The 18,086-nt window shown below is 51.9% G+C and overlaps 1 protein-coding gene across 1 annotated transcript in view; it reads right to left on the bottom strand.

Annotated features, from left to right (window-relative positions):
* GRIK5 (glutamate ionotropic receptor kainate type subunit 5) overlaps positions 1-18,086 on the bottom strand; it is a 50,601-nt gene that overhangs the window by 17,211 nt on the left and 15,304 nt on the right. Inside the window, 2 exon segments of the mRNA XM_037516663.2 lie at positions 10,982-11,185; positions 17,942-18,049. Coding sequence (XP_037372560.2) covers positions 10,982-11,185; positions 17,942-18,049 — 312 coding nt within the window.

Consider the following 18,086-nt stretch of genomic DNA (forward strand, 5'->3'; position numbering starts at 1 on the left):
GAGAGAGCACGGAGGGGTCAGAGGCTGAGTCTCGAGAGGAGGGGGAGGTGACCAGGAGCTGCAATGGTTTCAGGGGTCATCCTGGGCCCGAAACTGGACCCTCGTCAACACATGGCTGCTGAGAGAGGCTCCCGTGGCCTCTTCTGCTCGGCTAGCCCGCTCTTTCCGACCGCCCCATGGTCCCGCCAAGCTCATCATGGAGGCCCTGCTTTATAAAACCCCCTCCCAGGGCTTCCCCTGGTGGCGCAGCGGTTGAGTGCTGGGTTGTGAAGCTGCCTACAGACTCTGCAGCGCCAGTTTGATTCCCGGCCACTGGCGAGGGTCCCACATGGCGCGTAGACCTCTCCTGCCACGTCCGCTGCTCCCCTCAGCAGTGTGTTTCATCAGTCTGGCTGTTCTGTTCCCCACTCTGGCTCTGGTGAATTCTCTCACCATCCCGTGCTTCTGACTGTACCCAGTGCTTGTGTAAATAAATAAAAAAATCTTTGAAAAAAAAAAAACAACCCTCCCAGCCTCCAGGTGTGGAGAGAGATGACAGCTGAGGTGGGGGTCCAGATGCCTGCTTGCTGACCCACTTAGAATTCTCTTCCCCCCTCAGTTTCCCCTTCTGCCTTCAGTTATCAACAGGGAACAGTTCCTGGGCACTTCCTATGTGCCAGGTTCCATGCTAGACAGCACTTTATACAGACCACCTTGTAATTCCTCCCCACTGCTCCCTGAGGGGCACTACTAGGCCCATTTTACAGATGGTGAAACTGAGTCTCAGAGAGACTCGGATTTGATCTTGGACTTCCCAGCCTCCAGAAATGTGAGAAATAGGGGCCCCTTGGTGGCGCAGGGGTTAAAGTCAGCACTATCAACCTATCTGTAGCCAATGCAGGAGGAGTTCAATCCCCAGCCAGGGAGGTGACCCACTTGTGCAGCAGACCTCTCCTGTCTCCCTGCTGCTCCTCTCAGCAGTGTATTTCAGTAGAACCGCCTGTTCTGCTCCCCACTCTGTCTCTGGTGAATCCTCTTATGGCCCCCTGCACCTCTGGCCTACACCCCAGTTCTTGTATGCATAAATAAATAAAATAAATCTTAAAAAAATGTGAGAAATAGATCTGTGGTTTATAGGCCGGTCTATGATATTCTGTATCCCCACCTTGCAGCCATACTGTTCATTCATTCACTGATACACTCAACAAATATTTTCTGAATCTACTCCTCCAGTGAAATGCAATTCTAACTTTGTGGATATAGCAGTGAATAGAGACACATAATGTCACACAGCCACTAGTGCAAGGGAGAATAAAGCAGGGCAGTGCAGTGGAGACAGCCACACACTCCCCATCACGAGTGTCTTAAGGACAAATGTACAGGGAAGCCAGGACCAGCATGAGAAGACCTGGGGAGAGGGTTCCAGGCTGAGGGGGCAGTGGGGAGACCTAAGGTGGGAAGTGATGGTGCCCAGGGTGGCTGGAGTGGGAAGGGAGGGGTGGGCAAAGCAGAGTCTGGGGACCTTGCAGGGGCTGGGTTCTCAATAGGTGGGTGTGAGTGGGTGTGAATAATGGGATGAAGTGACCTGGTCACCATGAGCACAGATCACAAGGTCAAGGTAGCTGACAATCCACCGCGAGATGCTGTGGCAATGAGCATGGAGAGAGGTGGTCAGATTTTGGGGGGGGGGTTCATTCAGAAGGGAGGACGGTCTGATCCTTAAATGCCGCAAGTTCTCTCTAGCTCATTCCAGGCCTTCAGAACTACCCCCCATCTCCTCCATCTCACTCTATTTCCCAGCAGATGACTATTTTCTCAGAGACTTCCCTCCCCGAGGGGAACCTGACAGTTGTTGAATCTATGGAAGGGTATCAGGAAGAATCCAAATGATGAGCCACTTGTAGAGACAATAGGGGGGCTGTCTAAATGCCTGAAATCCAATCAAAGCACTCATGATTGCCCTGAGCTCCAGGGCCACCCTCTGCATCAGCTCCTTGCAAAGAATGTTTCCGTTTGCCATGGGCATCCTGCCAGGCTCTGCCCATAGGGGGCGCTAGAGGGAGGTGGCAGGCAGGAGGGAGCTGCAGCTCCTGCTCTATTTTTGGAGCAGATGATTCTCGTTTGCAGCTTTTTCCTGATAACCTGCAGAACCAGCCTCACCCAGCCCCTTGGGGACACCACTGCCAAACAGTGAGTGTCCGCTCTTCAGGGTCTGAGCCTTTTCTTGAAGTTTCCAGTAGTTTCAACTGTTCTCTCTGATCCTTCATTACTCAGGATGAAGCCACCTGCCTTGCACTTCCCTGATATCTGAGGGCAAACTATGACCCTCAGGTCAGTGCAGCCCATCTGCCTGATTTTGTAATCAGGTTTTACAGGAAGGCTGCCAGGCCCATTTGTCTAGGAGTAGCCTGGGATCAATAAGGTGGCAGATGCCTCAGCCAGGTAGCCCTCACATCCTCTAGGTATCATCTGACCACTTTCCAGACAACAGGACAGGTGAGGAGTCCTGGCTGTACATCCTCAAAGCCAAACATACTATCAGAACATGCTGGCTGATCCCTTCCTTGGGGTTCCACTTTTACCCACTCGGTTACCTAACGAACAACTTAATTCCTAGTAAATAATTCTCCTCATTCAACTATCTGGGGTGGCTGGTCTCACAGGATGCTGACCAATGCAGAAGTGACAATACGTGGGTTCCAGACACCCTCTGGCCACGTGGTCGCTGTCTCCCACTGGCAGGGGCTCTGCCTTTCGGAGGACTCACGAAGGAAGGTTTCTCAGGAGAACAGTTACTGCTTCGCTCCCGAGTCTGCATGTCTGCTCCAACACACCTCGTGGTGCCTGCCTCCCCAGCGGCTGCCTGCGCAGCCTGACCTGCCGTGTCATTGGGCCGGTGGCCGTGAGATCACCACCAGCTTGCGATCACCATCAGGACATGCTGTGAGCCATCCCAGTCTGGCCGCCCTCAAAATGAAAAGACTTGTGGGCTGTTTGGTCAGTGGAATGAAGGAGCACATTCAACTTATACTGGGTATAAGTTGCTGCCCAAACTAAAAAAACCACCCAACATCGTGAGGACCAGCCAAGCAGCGCCTCCTCTCCTTCAGCTCTGTTGGGGCCCTGGTCCGGGTTTCTACATTTTAACCTTTCCAGCTTCTTCCCCTGGACCCTCAGCCCCAGGGCAGGGCTGCTTCCTGCAGTGGCTGCCTCCGTGACCCCTGCACTTTCTTTTTCTCATTGGGTTAGCAGCTTCACAGCTCTATGTATGGTCAACAATTCTGTCCAACTCTCACTTTCAAGCAGCCAGTGCCCTGTCCCCAGGCTGCCCCTGCCTTGCAGAAGGTTCACTGCCCCCACCCCCCCACCTCTTACTACAAGCTACTTCCTGCAAGATCTGAGCAGCAGGCAGTGTGGTGGCTGGCGAAATGCTGTGGGGACTATTAAGATCAAGTTGGCTGAAGCCTATATGAGTTGAGGTTGCCCCAGGGTGACAGGAGTTGTGCCCTCCTGGCTTCTAGTGGTCCCCAGGGAGAGGGATGGGGAAAAAAGCATCTGCCAGGTCAGGGGCTTGCCCCAGCTACCCAGGGCCATGCTGAGTTGCTCCAGGAAAGCTACTTCCTCTGGGACAGTGATGGCAATTGCAGTCACCACCTGATTACGTTTGCAATAACTAAGAGTCACTCTCCACGATCCATCTGCCTTCTGCACAGGCCAGCTGAATGGGGACGAGATCACTATCCTGCTTTTTCTAACCATGAATGGTGGCACTCATCTCTGCAATGCCCCCAAAGGATGTAGAATTGGTTTGGGATTACTGTCATGGGAAAGATAGGGAGTTCTAGGGGCTTCCACGGGCTCTTTCTGCCATAACAGCTCTGACTGATGAAGCCATTGTGGGGTTCTGCCAACTGCCATGTATGGCTACTCCAATCACAGAATGTGGAAAAACAGAGGGTGGGTCTGGGGCCCTCTTGGGCTCACACGGAGTCTAGCTTGGGCTGAGTCTTCATCTATCACCTGAGTACATAAGGTCTACCTGTCAAAGCTGGGAAAATCAAAAGAATTCTCCATCTATAAAAAAAGACAGGGAGTTGTCTAGATGTCTAAAAGCCAATCAGAACTCAGTGCTGAGGAGGAGACTGCAGAGAAAGTGGTTGTCTTTCTGGGAAGCAGTTCTACCACTTAAAATCAAAGAAAAGGGCCTCCCTCTTCCAGCCGGTCATTTGTCCCTGGGAAACCATCCTAACGAGCCGCAAGGCAGGCAAAGCTCTGGTTATTGTTTATAAGAGCACGAGCAAATAAAAATACCCAGAAACAACGAAATATGAAAAGATGCTTTGTTGACTTACAAAATGGCCATGTGAGGAATAACCCATTTAACATACTGTTTGGGTTTAAACAATATTATTTTTGGTCTTTCAGATTTCAAAAAAAATTTTTTTTAAAGATAGAGAATACCCACTGTTGGCAAGAGTGTGGGAAATTTGACATTCTCGTACACTCTGGGTGGGAATAAAATTTGGTGGAAACTCCTTGAACAGCCATTTGGTGCTAGGGACTTAAAAAAATTTTTACACCCTTTGACCCAGCACTTCCACTTCTTGGAATTTATCCTTCACGAACACACCCACAAACCCGCAGTCCAGCTGATGGTGGCCTTGTCTATTCTAGCATCAACTGGAAACCACCCAAAAATCCACACACTGGGGTGAGCTGAAAAATTCATGCCAGGGCCACACAGTGAAACCAGGGTGTCTGCACTTGAACTTCTGTCCTCAGATGAGCCTGGGCCAGAGAGACTTTTACTTCCCTAGCAAACTGCTCCCCGCGTGTGGCATCCAGTTCACCTTTCGCCTGGGTGCTCAGACCAGGTCAACCCTGCAGGAGCTCCGGATTCCCTCCTGGGGGCACACCTCATACCCCTGCATCTTTTCTCTTCTGTGCCCACCATCAGCCTGCCAGATGGACAGTTCTGTTTCTACTCCTGCCCTGCTACGGTCAGTTTTCAAGATAGCAGCCTGGGTAGTCATTTTTGGGTAATTTAAAAATTAAATCAAGGCCAGGCATTGTATGACGGAATGCTCAGCCGTAACATGGGACGCGGTGCTCATCCACTCTGCAAAGTGGTCCAATGTCAAACATGTTACACTGGGCGAAAGCAGCCAGATGCAAAAGGCCACTTACTGGGTGATTCCATTTCTATGAAATGTCCACAATAAGCCAGCCCTTGGAGACAGAGCAGACTGGAGGTTGCCAAGGGCTGTGGGAAGGGGTCTCGGGGAGTAATGCTTAAGGACTATTACTTAGGGTCAAGAAAACATTTTGGAATTAGACAGGGGCTCCAAACTTTTATCGTAATAGCATTGCGAGTATATGAAATGCCCCTGAAAAAACACACTTCAAAACGGTGACTTTTACATGAATTTCACTGCAATTAAAAAGGAAAAGGAAAAGGAAAATAGATCAAGGCAAAAAAAAAAAAAAAATAGATCAAGGCAAATCCCCTGCTTAAAACCTTCCACTGCTTTTGCAACAGAGTAAAAATCACACTCACGCCCCCTACCCACAGCCCCGTGACCAGCTCTGCTCTGGAACCTCGCTCCTCACTACCCCTCTCAGCCACAGTCTGCACTGCCCCTTGGGCATGGCTACCTATTTCCACCTCAAGGCTTTACACTTCTGGAAAACTTTCCCCAGGCCCATCCATTCATTCAGCAAGTGTTCATGGAGCACTGGACTGTTGTAGGCACTGGGGAAGTGAGCCCCTTGTCTGTCCCCAGGAAGCCCCCACCTGTCCCCAGGAAACCCCTTCCTAATGGGCTTCTCAAGCCGATTTTCCTGGCCTCCATCATCTTGTCTAAACATCATCTGAGCTATTGAACTCGATTTCTGCCTTCATGGTCCCACTAGGCAACGAGATATTAATATATTTGCTGTCAGTGGTCCCCACTAGCAATTTGGCTCCCAGGAGCCAGGAAGCATGTGTGTCTGTTCTGTGTACTGCTTGTCATAGTGCATGGAGCAGAGCCTGGCACATAGTAGGTGCTCAATAAAAGGTTACTGAATATGTGAATGACTAAATATACGTGTGCTAACAAGGAAAGGTGGTCAACATACAAGGGGAAAAAGCGGCTTGCACAAGCATGTGTGACGGGGCACCGTTTGTGCAAACTTAGAATGTGTTTTAAGTCCATCTATGCAAGGGCCTCCTTGGTGGCACAAGGTGTTAAGCACCACACTATGAAGCAATCCACAGCCTCTGCAGCATGAGTTCGATCCCCGGCCGGCCAGGAAGGAACCCACATGGCTCAGCAGATCTCTCCTGACTCGCCCGCTGCTCCCCTCAGCAGTGTACTTCAGTCAATCTGCCTGTTCTGTTCCCCACTCTGTCATTGGTGAATCCTCTCACCCCCCCGCATCTCAGGCCTGTACCCCAGCTCTTATATGCATAAATAAATAAAATCTTTAGGAAAAAAAAAAGTCCATCTAGGCAGCCCTGACTTTGCAGGAAATGAGCTGGGGAATCTGCCCCACACCAGTCACAGTGGTCATCTCAGATGTGAGCCCACAGAGGATTTTATGTCCATGGCTCTTTCTGTGCCTTCCAGTTCCTATCACTTTGTATCACATGTGTAAGCAGAGAAAACAAAGGAATTGCTTTCAATTAAGGAAAATGTTTGATAGCGGGCAGACATGCTTATAATTTTCTATGTGCACACACATATGTATAAACTATTTTTGTACAAAATGGGGTTAGATTCGGTGCAAGTCCTGTTTGATAATCTGAAACACACTAAAATGTAAAACTTTTTCAAGTCGTCATTCAAAATTCTCTATGTAAGATAAGATGAATTCTGGAAAGCAGGCAATAGGGGTATTCTGTAGTAACAGTCCCCTTCTCTGTGTCTACCTGTGGTTTTTACAGTGCGTGAAAATGAGTGCTTGCTGAATGGGTAGGGACTTGTCATTGCTACGTGTCCTTTGAAAATGCCAACCTAGGACATCCGTGCAAGCCCAGCACAAAAGGCTGGATGGACACCGTCAATAGTAAAGCTGAAATCAGCTCCTCCGCGACTATGGGCTCGGCTGAAGGAGAACTGTGCTGATGTGTGCCTTCCTTTAGATGGAGAGAACGAGGGGCAGAATTTCTATAGAACCCTGGACTGAATCAGTCAGTAACTGATTAGCACCCCCTGTGTGCAGTGCCCTGTGCTAAGGACACAGAGCTTAGGCAAGGCTCCCGTCCTCAGGGTGAGGGTGCCCCAAATGCAGTGGGCGGCCCTCACCCTGAGGTCCTAGGTCCTGTGCTTCCAATCACATTACCCGCCTGGCCTCGTAACAAGTGTCACCCACGTGCCAGGCAGCAGAGGCTCTTCCACATGTCCCCTCTAACCCCCAAGAAACTCGGTGAGAGGAGATACCATCCCCAATTCAAGAGAGGAAATGGAGAGAAGTTCAAAGAGATGAAGTGGCTTATTAGGGATGGTGTGGCCACGTGGGCACCCAAAGACTGGCTCTCACTGTGTGGTCACCGCTGGTCCTACTTCAGGACGGGGCTCTCGTTGCCTCAGCTGCCAAGGGTGCTGGAGGCTGATGGCATGCCCTGCCCTTGGGGGAGAGAGGGCCACCCCTACTCCAGAGCTGCCTGTGGGGCTGCCCCAGTCATGATGCACAACAGGGGGGCTCCCTCTCCTCCCTTTAAGCCCATTCTTCAACCCCTCACAGGGCTCAGTCTCCAGGGTACCCCAACACCAGTCCTGCCTGCTAGTCTCCACCTTAGAGTCAGCTCCTGGGATCCAGACTTAAGACATCTGCACTGTCCTGGAGGGCCAGGCCAGGGTGCAGACTTCCTCCTGGGGGCTCTGGAGGGGTACAGGTGAAGCAAGCGACACCAGACTTGCATTATAGAAAAATCCTACTGCAATTGGGGGAAATGAGAGGTGAGGTGGCCGTGAGGCGGCATGGCCTGAATTCATGCTACCCGGGGAGAAGGCCAATTCCAGCAGTGGCCACTGGGTGGAATAAATGAACCATAAGTGGAGACTGGTTCCTGAGCCCCGAGCCTGGCCCAGGTGACTGGCGCGCCAATGCCCTGGGCTGTCTTCCATTTGGAAGTCACTTATCAGCTCTGGGCCAGCCTGTTGGGGTGCCAGCCCTGGCTCTGCCCATCACCAGCCACATAGCCTGGGCTTAGTGCCTTGGTGCCTCATTCTGTCCGGGCTAGGACCAGTCCCTCCTGGGGGTGGGGGGGTCGTTGGGAGTCAGGGGTTAACACAGTTCAGAAAGTGATCCCTCCAGGCTTCCCAAGCACCTGTCCACAAAGGGCACAGGTCTGGGGTCAGACACACCTGGTTGTAGCCCTATGTGTTGGGGTCAAGTCCCTTCACCGTGGAGCCCAGGTCTCGCCCCAGGAGGAGGAGATGATCCTCTGGAGTGTCAGAATTAAGCAGCATGAGGGCCTCCCTGGTGGCGCAAGGCGTTAAGATGCAATCTATGAAGCTATCCGCAGCCACTGCAGCACAAGTTTGATCCCCCGCCAGGGAGCTACCCACATGGTGCAGCAGACCTCTGCTGTCTTACCCGCTGCTCCACTCAGCAGTGTATTTCAGTCATTCCTCCTGTTCTGTTCCCCACTTTGTCTCTGGTGAATCCTTTCACCCCCCACACCTCTGGCTGTATCCCAGTTCTTGAATGCATAGATAATAAATTAAAAAAAAAAAGAATTAAGCAGCACCAGAAAAGTTCTCGGCACAGGGTGTGGAATCAACAAACAGCAGCAGCTGCTTCTGTGAGACTGGCGCTAAGAGTCCGTGTGAGGCTCCACATACGTGGCCATCCCACAGCAGGCAGCTGAGCCTCGGCAAGGCCAAACCCCGCCCATCCTCTGCACTCCCAGCCTGCTCCTCCTCCAGTGTTCTCTCCCTAAATGTCACCGCCATCGCCAGCTGCCTGAGCCAGAATCCGGAGGACGGCCCACGTCCCCCACCCCAGACAGTCACCCAACCCTGACGTTCTCCAGCTCCCTGGCCTCCATCCCCTTTTCTCCCCAAGGTCACCCTGTAGCCTTTGTCCCTATTTCCCCTGCCCCCCAAGATTCCAAACCCTCACTGGAGCTGCCTTAGCACCTTTGGGAGTGGTGCATCCCATGGACCCCCTGCTGAGGGCTAAATTCTTTAACCTGTTCTGTTCTGCTCAGGGCATGGCACAGGGCCTAGTATACAGTAGGCACTCAATAAATGCCAGCTGGCTGCAGAATGGATGCAGGCACATATGTCTCTATGTATTGCCATGTGAATACACAGGAAGGACACTTCCTATGTCAATACCTTTTCAATACGAGGAAGAACACTAACAATGACGGAGAGCACTGGCCGATGGTACTCAAGGCCTTTATCTGGATTAGCTCAATTTGGGCTCAGTCCTACCAGCAAGTCTGACATTACAGGGAGATTAAGGAACTTGTCTAAGGTCACACAGCCAGTGCGCAGCACAGCCAGGCTTCAGACAGTCTCAGGGTCCCAATCCCAGCAACACAGCAGAAAAGCCCACTGGGCCCCACTACAGCAAATCCCCAGGCCCATCCGAAGGGTGGGGTCAGAGGCACAGGGGTTTCCTTGTCTGAGGGAGACCAAGATGCCAGAGCCCCAGGGAACCCCTTCCTCTGCCTCCACTGAGCAGTTCTGCTTTGGTTCAGGGTTCTGAGGGCACCTTCATGGGAAAAAAGGTTCTGCTTTCAAAACAACTTTTGAAAATCAGCACCCTAAGGATGAAAGTCCTTGTCAAATGAAGTGGCCTTCTGGAGTCTAGCCTAGTGACATTCAGGGGTTTGGGCCAAGTGGATTTGGGGATGGGAGGGCCAGGAGGGTGAGGATTACCAGTGCCCTCACCAAATCCAAAGTCAGGGCTACCCTGAGAGTCTGTGGCCACAGCTCCCTGCTCTGCACACCTGCCTCAGGTATGTCCTCAGCCAGGCACAGTCCTACCTCCAGGCATTTGCCCACATGGGTTCTCATACCCGGAATAAAAAGGGGGTTACATACCAGCCCCCCTCTCTGACAAGCAGTGCGTGGGGAGCTTGGCCCTGCTCTCTGTAACCCTCACCACTGACCTGCAGGGTGTTATCATCCCCATCTTAGAAAGTGCAACACTGAGGTTCAGGAGAGAAATGACTTATCAGAGGATTCAAAAAGGTTGGTCTGACTGCAAAATATCTTTTGTCACACCCTATCCCCCAGGCCCCTGCCTCTCTCCCTCCTTCCCTTCACCCATCTCCTGCCCATAGTGGGCACAGTGTCCAGCAAGCTCTTCCATGAATCACTCTCTCTCTCACCCCTACCTTTGTAAATAGTGCTTCCTCTAATCTAAACACATTCCCCTCCTCCCATGCCTCCTTCATCTTGCTGACTCCTTCACACTCCTTGGGAATCACCCCGGGGGTCACCTCTTCCGGAAAACCCTCCTTGGATGCCTGGCCAGGTCAGGAGCCTCTGGGTCCCATCTCGCCACCCCATGGCTCTATCCTGGAGGCATGTGCTTTTCGGCAACATGAGAGGACCCTGAGCTCTCTGGGGCAAGGGCCGGATCTACTGTGCTCACCACTATCGCCCATGAATGAGTAACAGGCCACCTCTGTGACCTCGACTGCCAGGGTTCCTAGCAGGTGCTGGCAGAGTGCTTCCATGGGGCGCGAACCCGGCCCTGGAGCCCTAGTCCTGTCTCCCAGTGGAAGCCCCTCTTGACCCCCTCAGCCTCTGTGCAATCCCCTCTCCAAGTTTCATTCTTTGAGCACTGACTGAGACAAAGTGGCGTGAGGGGAGCACATGGCATAGGCAGTGACCCCTCACCTGTCATCCCAGTGCCCAGCCCGGGAGCTCGCCAGCACAACAGGCCGCCCGTGTGGTTGACGTAGGAACCCTCATTCCACCTTTGTTATGTGCTAGGTTGGCCCTGGGGCTCCCGTGGCTGCCCTCCCAGGCCGCCCCACCCTGGCCCGCCGTACCCGGTTGATGAGCTCGCCCACCATGCCCGTCCAGGAGCCGTTGGGCTCAGGCGCTCCATACAGCCCGTCCTCCACCAAGCGCAGGCGGTAGCGGAAGCGGAGCAGCTCGGCCAGCTCCCGCAGCATGTCCACACAGAAGCCCTCAAAGCGCTCGTTCCCGGACAGGGATTGGAAGTTGGGTCTGCGCATGACGTACGGGTTCTCCTAGGGAAGCAGGAGAAGAGAGGTGTGAGAATCTGAGCGCTGGGGGCTGGGTTGGGGATCCCCCAGGCCAGACCAGGCAGCTAGTTCAAAACCAGCTTGCAGACCAGGGCTGTTTTCAGCTCCACCAGCCAAGCTGATGCTTGCTGTCTCAAGCTCAAGGCTTACGAGGGAGGCAAGCAACTTGAGATTGAATCAGACGGGATGGAGCCTGGGTCCAACTGGAATGCAGGCTTTCAAAGTGTTGGCTATGACCCAGTTAAAAGTTACAATGGTGGGGCCTCCCCTGGTGGAGCAGCAGTTGAGCGCTGGGCTGCGAGGCTGTCCGCAGCCTCTGTAGCACCGGTTCATTCTCCGGCTGCCAGAGAGGGTCCCACAAAAAAAAAAAAGTTACATTGGACTTTGCAACCCAAGTAACCAGACTTGGTTCTACAAATCAGTCCTAACCCTTATCCCATGGGCAACACACCCTGACACTGTCTGTCCTGCTCTATTTCACTTTTTTACACAACCAGTAGCAAACTGACATCATGAACTACCAAAGGATCAAGAGGGCCTCCCCACCAGCACTGAGCTCTGGCCCAAGGTGACGCAGCCTAAGAGGCCAGCTGTGCCAGCGTTGAAAACCTGGAAGCCCAAGTTGGTAAAATGTCCCGATTATAAAGACTAGTTTCAAATACCTTAAAAAAAAAATGCTTGAGGGTTAAACAAACACCTGACAGCAATCTCTGGCCTACAAAAGGTTTATGCTTATTTCTGAAGGGTGCCAGACAATTTTACTTTTGTACCGAATAAGCACAAAAGCAGAGAGAATGTTCCAGGTGCATGAAGATGATGGTAACGAGAGAAACTTACCCTGACATAGTTATTGTCTAAACACTTGTTTATGTGGTCTCTCTGGACTTTGGAGAGGAATTAGGACCTGGGACACAGTCAGAAGAGCTTTGGCAAAAGTATCCACAATGGCTCTACTTACTGAGCTTCCTTCAGGTATCAGCCCCTGCATGTGGATCACTCATTCCTCAGTGACCTTATTCAAGAGGCGCCATTAGACAACTCACTTCACAAAAGTGGAAGCTGAGGCTTGCGGTGGTATGTTATACAGCACTAAGCACTGTGAGGCTGGGCCTACAGATTCCCAGACCTCATATGCCCCACAGCACAGGGGGGAAGGGTAGGAGGGAAGTCAGTGCTTCTCTCTACCAAGCTGCCTTTCCAAATCCCAAACTGTGGAACTGGGAGTAGGAATGTGAGATAATACTAATAATAGCAGCGGCAGCTAGCTGTGTGACAGCTATTCTGTCAGCGTGGGAGGTCGGTATTATTACTTCTGTTTTAGAGATGAGGACACTGAGGTCCTGAGAAGAGAAGTAGTAAGTGGTTGAGATGGACATGTTGGTCTGAGGTCAAAGCTCTGCCCTTACATACTGTGCTAGAATGAACTCAAGTGGACGGAATCATAGAGGGGCCTGGGCGAAGTTAGAAGCCAGACTCAGAGACGGGGACCTAGCCTGAGTATCGGAACTGGAGGATCAGAAGGATGCCCTGGACGGACACCAGTGCTGGGCACCAATCCACTGCACAGCACTCCTAACGTGAGGAGCTGAAGCCCAGAGAGCCAGTGTCTTGTCTGCAACTGCAGCGCTGAAGCAGGGCAGTGGGAAAGGGAGATGGGGGGGCAGAACTGGGATTCAAAATCTAGTTGCCCTGTGCTCCAAGGCTCCTGCCCCAGGCTGATCTCCACACTTAAGACTGAGACAGTTGGGTTGTGGATTAGGATTCAAGGCCTCAAGGTCAGGGTTTAAATTCATGGAGCCAGAAGCAGGGGCTGGGGCCTGTGAATAGAATTCAACAACAGAAAACTGAACTAGGATTTAAAGGGGCCCCGGGGGCCTCCCCGGTGGTGCAGTGGTTGAGCGCTGGGTTGCGAAGCTGCCTGCAGCCTCTGCAGTGCGGGTTGGATCCCAGGCTGCTCCCCGGCAACCGGAGGAGAGTCCCACATGGCGCGCAGACCTCTCCTGCCGCCCGCTGCTCCCCTCAGCAGTGTACCTTGGTCCCTCTGCCTGCTCTGCTCCCCACTCTGGCTCTGGTGAATTCTCTCACCCTCCCGCGCTTCTGACTGTACCCAGTGCTTGTATAAATAAATAAATAAAATAAAATAAAATAAAATAAAATAAACAAAAAATAAATCTTTAAAATAAATAAATAAATAAAGGGGCCCTGGACCACCAGAAACAAGGCTCTGACTTTCTGTTTTGTTTTTGATTAAAGATCCAAGGCTCTAATCCAGGGTTTTCAGAGTTGTTCCAAGAGATTCTCCGCAGAAGCATCGCAGACGGAAAGCAACACTGCTGAGGCTGAGTCTAAGAATATGGCCGGTGGCCAGCCATGCACCTGTACACAGAAACGCAGAATTGAGAGTTGCACAATGAGGCTCATCTCGGGAACAAAGACTGAAATGGTTGAAATTAGGTTAATTTGGGACAGGTTAAAAAGATTATTGATGTCATAGAAGAATCCCAGGCAACAACTAAAATAAGTTCTATCAGATATATTAAGAGGGGGAAAAAAAAAGCAAGCTACAGAACAACTTGTATAATATGCCACTCTTTGTGAAGGAGAGAGTGGGGATGTGATTTTAAGTGCATAGATGTTTCTGGAAGAATGTGGCCAGGGAGAGGGGGTGGTGGTGGTGGTGGAAATGAAAGACAAGAGAGGGAAGAAGACTGATTTTTCACTCCTTTCCCCCAATGTATCTTAATTCTATTTTATGTAGGTCTGTGTTAACTTCTGTTCCCCCTCCCAGTTTAATATTAAATTTGGAAGTCTGATCTTTAAACACATATGAAAATGCAAAAGGTCAAGAAGAGCCAAAGCAATCCTCCAGAACATGAAAACTGAAGGAGTTACCTTACCAGACACGAACAGTTAATTTAAAGCTTGGTATTTAAGGCAATGTGGTATCAGAAGAAAGAAAGACAACAAAATGGAGAGTCTGGAAACCCACACACGAATGGATACTTGATTTATAATAAAAGTAAGACGGTGGAGATAAGGGAAAGAATGAGCCTTTTAATAAAGGATGCTGTTCAATTCAACATCCAGAGGGAAAAACGTAACCTGACCTCCCTCCTTATATGATACATAGAAATCAATTCCAGATGACTCTTAGACCTAACTATAAAAGGTACAATCATTAAGTTCTTAATAAACAAGTAGGTAAGGGGCCTCCCTGGCGGCACAAGGGGTTAAGCATCAGCACTATTCATTTATGCATACAAGAACTGGGGTACAGGCCAGAGGTGTGGGGGGTGAGAGGATTCACCAGAGACAGAGTGGGGAACAGAACAGGAGGACTGACCGAAATACGCTACTGAGGGGAGCAGCAGGAGAGTTAGGAGAGGTCTGCTGCGCCATGTGGGTAGCTCCCTGGCCGGGGCTCAAACTCGTGCTGCAGTGGCTGGGGACAACCTCACAAGTTGCATCTTAACCCCTTGTGCCACCGGGGAGGCCCCCCAAAGATGTTTCTAAATGGCCAATAAACACCAAAAAAAGTGGCCAACTTCCCTGATCAGTGAGGAACATACACGGAAGGTACTTTATTCGCCGCTGGCAAAAAGGAGGAGCAAGTGGAATTCCCACTCAAACATGGCTGGTAGGAATGAAAAGTGCTACGAGGTCTCCCTGGTGACACAAGGGGTTGAAGTCTCAGCACTATGAAGCTATCGGCAGCCACCATAGCATGAGTGTGATCCCGGGCCAGGGAGCTACCCACACGGCATAGCAGACCTCTCCTATCTCTCCCGCTGCTCCCCTCAGCAGTGTATTTCAGTAGATTTGCCTGTTCTGCTCCCCACTCTGTCTCTGGTGAATCCTCTCACCTCCTGCACCTCTGGCCTGCACCCCAATTCTTGTATGTATAAATAAATAAAATAAATCTTTAAAAAGAAAAACTAGGGCCACTCTGGGTAACTCTGCTAGGATCTAGGCAAGTTGAACAGGAGTGGTAATTCCATTCCTGGGCCCAGCACTCGACAGAAGTGCCGTAGGTGTTCACCAAAAGGCACGTAGTAGAATGTTCATGGCAGGACTGCTCGTGAGAACAAAAAAAAAAAAAAAAAGAACTAGAGACGACCCAAATGTGCATCTACACTCGATGGGGAGGCACGCCACGGTAGTCACAGAACACACAGCAACGAGGCGAAACTACTTCAGGGAGGAATCTCACAAATACGTTAAACAGAAGCAGCTAGACAGGAGCATAACAAGAGGAGGATGCCAGCAGCGTGAAGTTCAAGGGGTCTAGGTGGGGTTGCTCTTGGGGGTTGTAAAGACTAGAAGGGGCCCCGGAGGGCTCAGGGAGAGAGGCTGGTTCTGTAGGTGGAAATTCAGTGAAGCGGTACTTTGGATATGACCAGTGTGTTTGAGACTTTTATCAAGGATGCAGAGTCAGAAGAGAAGGGAAGGCTCTCCCAGGCTCCCGGGGCACAGCCAGGAGGCTTCATTATCTCAGTCCTCCCATAGCCCTTCAAGAAGGGGCTTATCAGACCCTTTTTACAGACGAAGGCATGGAAACCGCACAGCTAGACGATCTGACGTGGCAGGGAACAAGACCAGGAACAAGGTCTGTCTGACCAAGAAGCAGGAATGAATGAAGAAATCCTGGGGACCAACAGAGTCCTGGAAAAATCTGGATGGGGTGGAGCCCTGCAGCACATCTCCTTGGCCTTTTTTGCATCTCCACCTGCCCTGTGGTGCCACTCCCTGCTCCAAATTGGTGAGCCCCACCCAGGTACATCCCCACCTCCACCCCAAGCCAGAGCTCCTCTTGCTTCTCAACTTCCAACAGCCCTAGCCTCCCTTGCCTCTTCCCCACAGCCCTAGCCCAGCACAGGCTCGTCCTGTCCCCACATCGGGGCCATCTCCTCCACAGCTGCTGCCTTCCTCGGCAAACATGTCAGTTTTTCTGACATTCAGAACCAGTCCTTTCTGCTTCACTCTCTCCAAAATGAAGGGGCAGGGAAAGTGACTCTTTCCGAGACCCTTCCCCTCCTGCTGCCTGGCCCTGTTAGACCCTCAGTGCCACTCAAGACTGGGGAAACCATGAGATCCCCTAGGACTACTCCTGGGATTCTAGAATTTGTGTAAGGTCTGTTACATGGCAGTTTTGGTAAATACTTGTGGAATGAATGAATGAATCCATCAGAAGAACAAATGTCAGGGAGAAAACAACACTGGCTTCTGGGCTTTGGGGAAAATGAAGGACAAGTGTGTGGCTTGACTCTCCTGACACCCCCTCCTTGACCTCCGCCCCTACTCCCCACCAAGGACTCCATTTCCTCAGCCTCAAGAAGCTTCTGGGACCGCTCACGCTCCGAAAGCACATAGGTACTGGCTTCTCCCAGCAGCCTGGCCTGGCCCTCAGGGCCCTGGGAGAAGATATTACCAAGTGTCTGGCTTCCTGTCCGCAGGCCATCTGTGCCTCTCCAGCAGGTTCATGGCCCTCATCCAGAGGGACTCAAGGTCCACTTTAGGTCAGGAGTTCCCTAGGAATCGGCTCTGCTTTGGGGAGCCTCTCACATCCTGTGGAACCCTGTGGTCGTCCTCTCCACACCCACTGCTCTTAGCAGCAAGCTCGCAGTTGCTCAGGGCTCCCAGCGACCAACAGTGGATGCCTGGGGCCAGGGACTCGGCAGCTAGCTGAGCTTGGCTGCTGGCGTGCAGGCATCCAGGACCCACAGGTCAGAGCCTCCTGCTCACAGGTGCCCTAGGTATAGCCCCGCTCTGACCTCCAGGAGATCCTCTGTGCTTGGGGAAGGCAGCAGGGTACAGATGAGAGGGCCTAGGCCCCAAGTCTGATGCTCAATTCCCGCATATTCAAGTGTGACATCTTTCCTTACCTTCAAAAGGAGAAAAATCTGACTAACTGCCTGGAGCAGCTGAGAGGTATAAAGAGTGACACTGGCAAAGGCCCTAGCACAGAGCAGACACCTGGATGTCTGCTAGTACAGAACAAGTATCCAGAGAGACGCGAAGGCCCCTCTGTGATCTGGCAAAATGCAGGAGTGGCACCCCCAGGAGATATCAGGCGCTGCCCTTGACCGGAGCTCAGAAAAGAGAGCATTGGGGGTTCAAAGGACAGAGGCTAAGACTCAACCTGGAGGCTCAGAGATGCAGCTTCCATCAGGGCTATGTGATCCTGGGCAAGTCGCTTCACCTCTCTGAGTCTTGGTTTCCTTATCATTTTTTTTTTGTGGGACCCTCGCCGGCGGCCGGGGAACGAACCGGCGCTGCAGAGGCTGCGGGCAGCCTCACAGCCCAGTGCTCAACTGCTGCACCACCAGGGGAGGCCCTTGGTTTCCTTATCTTCAAGATGGAAATTAAATTCGTTGTCAGGTGCCAACACACAGAGTTGGCACATGTAACGAAACATCCACTCTTAGCAATGGTGATGAACAGGGACCTAACAGCCAGCCACTGCGTGAGGGAGGCGCAGGACATGCTCCTACCGGCCGCCCAGTGATTCCCATCTTATACGTGTGCCACGTCCACAAGTTGGCAGAGCCCGGGCTGGGCCTGGGCCTGAGGGCAGTCTGTGCAACGATTAGGATGCTGACACCTTGTTCACAACTGGTAGGTGGGGGCACGGGTCACAACCTGGCTGTTCAGCCGAGACCACCCTCCTCATTAGAACGGGGCCAAGATACCCCTCAGGAAAGGCCACTTCAATGACCCCTCAGCTCCCCATGGGTCACTCACCAGGATGGTTGTGACCACCAGTGTCTTGTTGGCCAGGGTCTGCGACAGGTTGATGTCCAGAGTGGTAGCGTTCATGGCCAGGGTGCGGTTAGAATACCACACCCCAATCTGGGGTAAAGAGAGTGCCGTCAGCCCTCAGGGCCCT

The sequence above is a fragment of the Talpa occidentalis genome, unplaced genomic scaffold (assembly GCF_014898055.3).
Source record: "Talpa occidentalis isolate TD23 unplaced genomic scaffold, MPIMG_talOcc4v2.1 talOcc4.17, whole genome shotgun sequence".
Taxonomy (NCBI): Eukaryota; Metazoa; Chordata; class Mammalia; order Eulipotyphla; family Talpidae; genus Talpa; species Talpa occidentalis.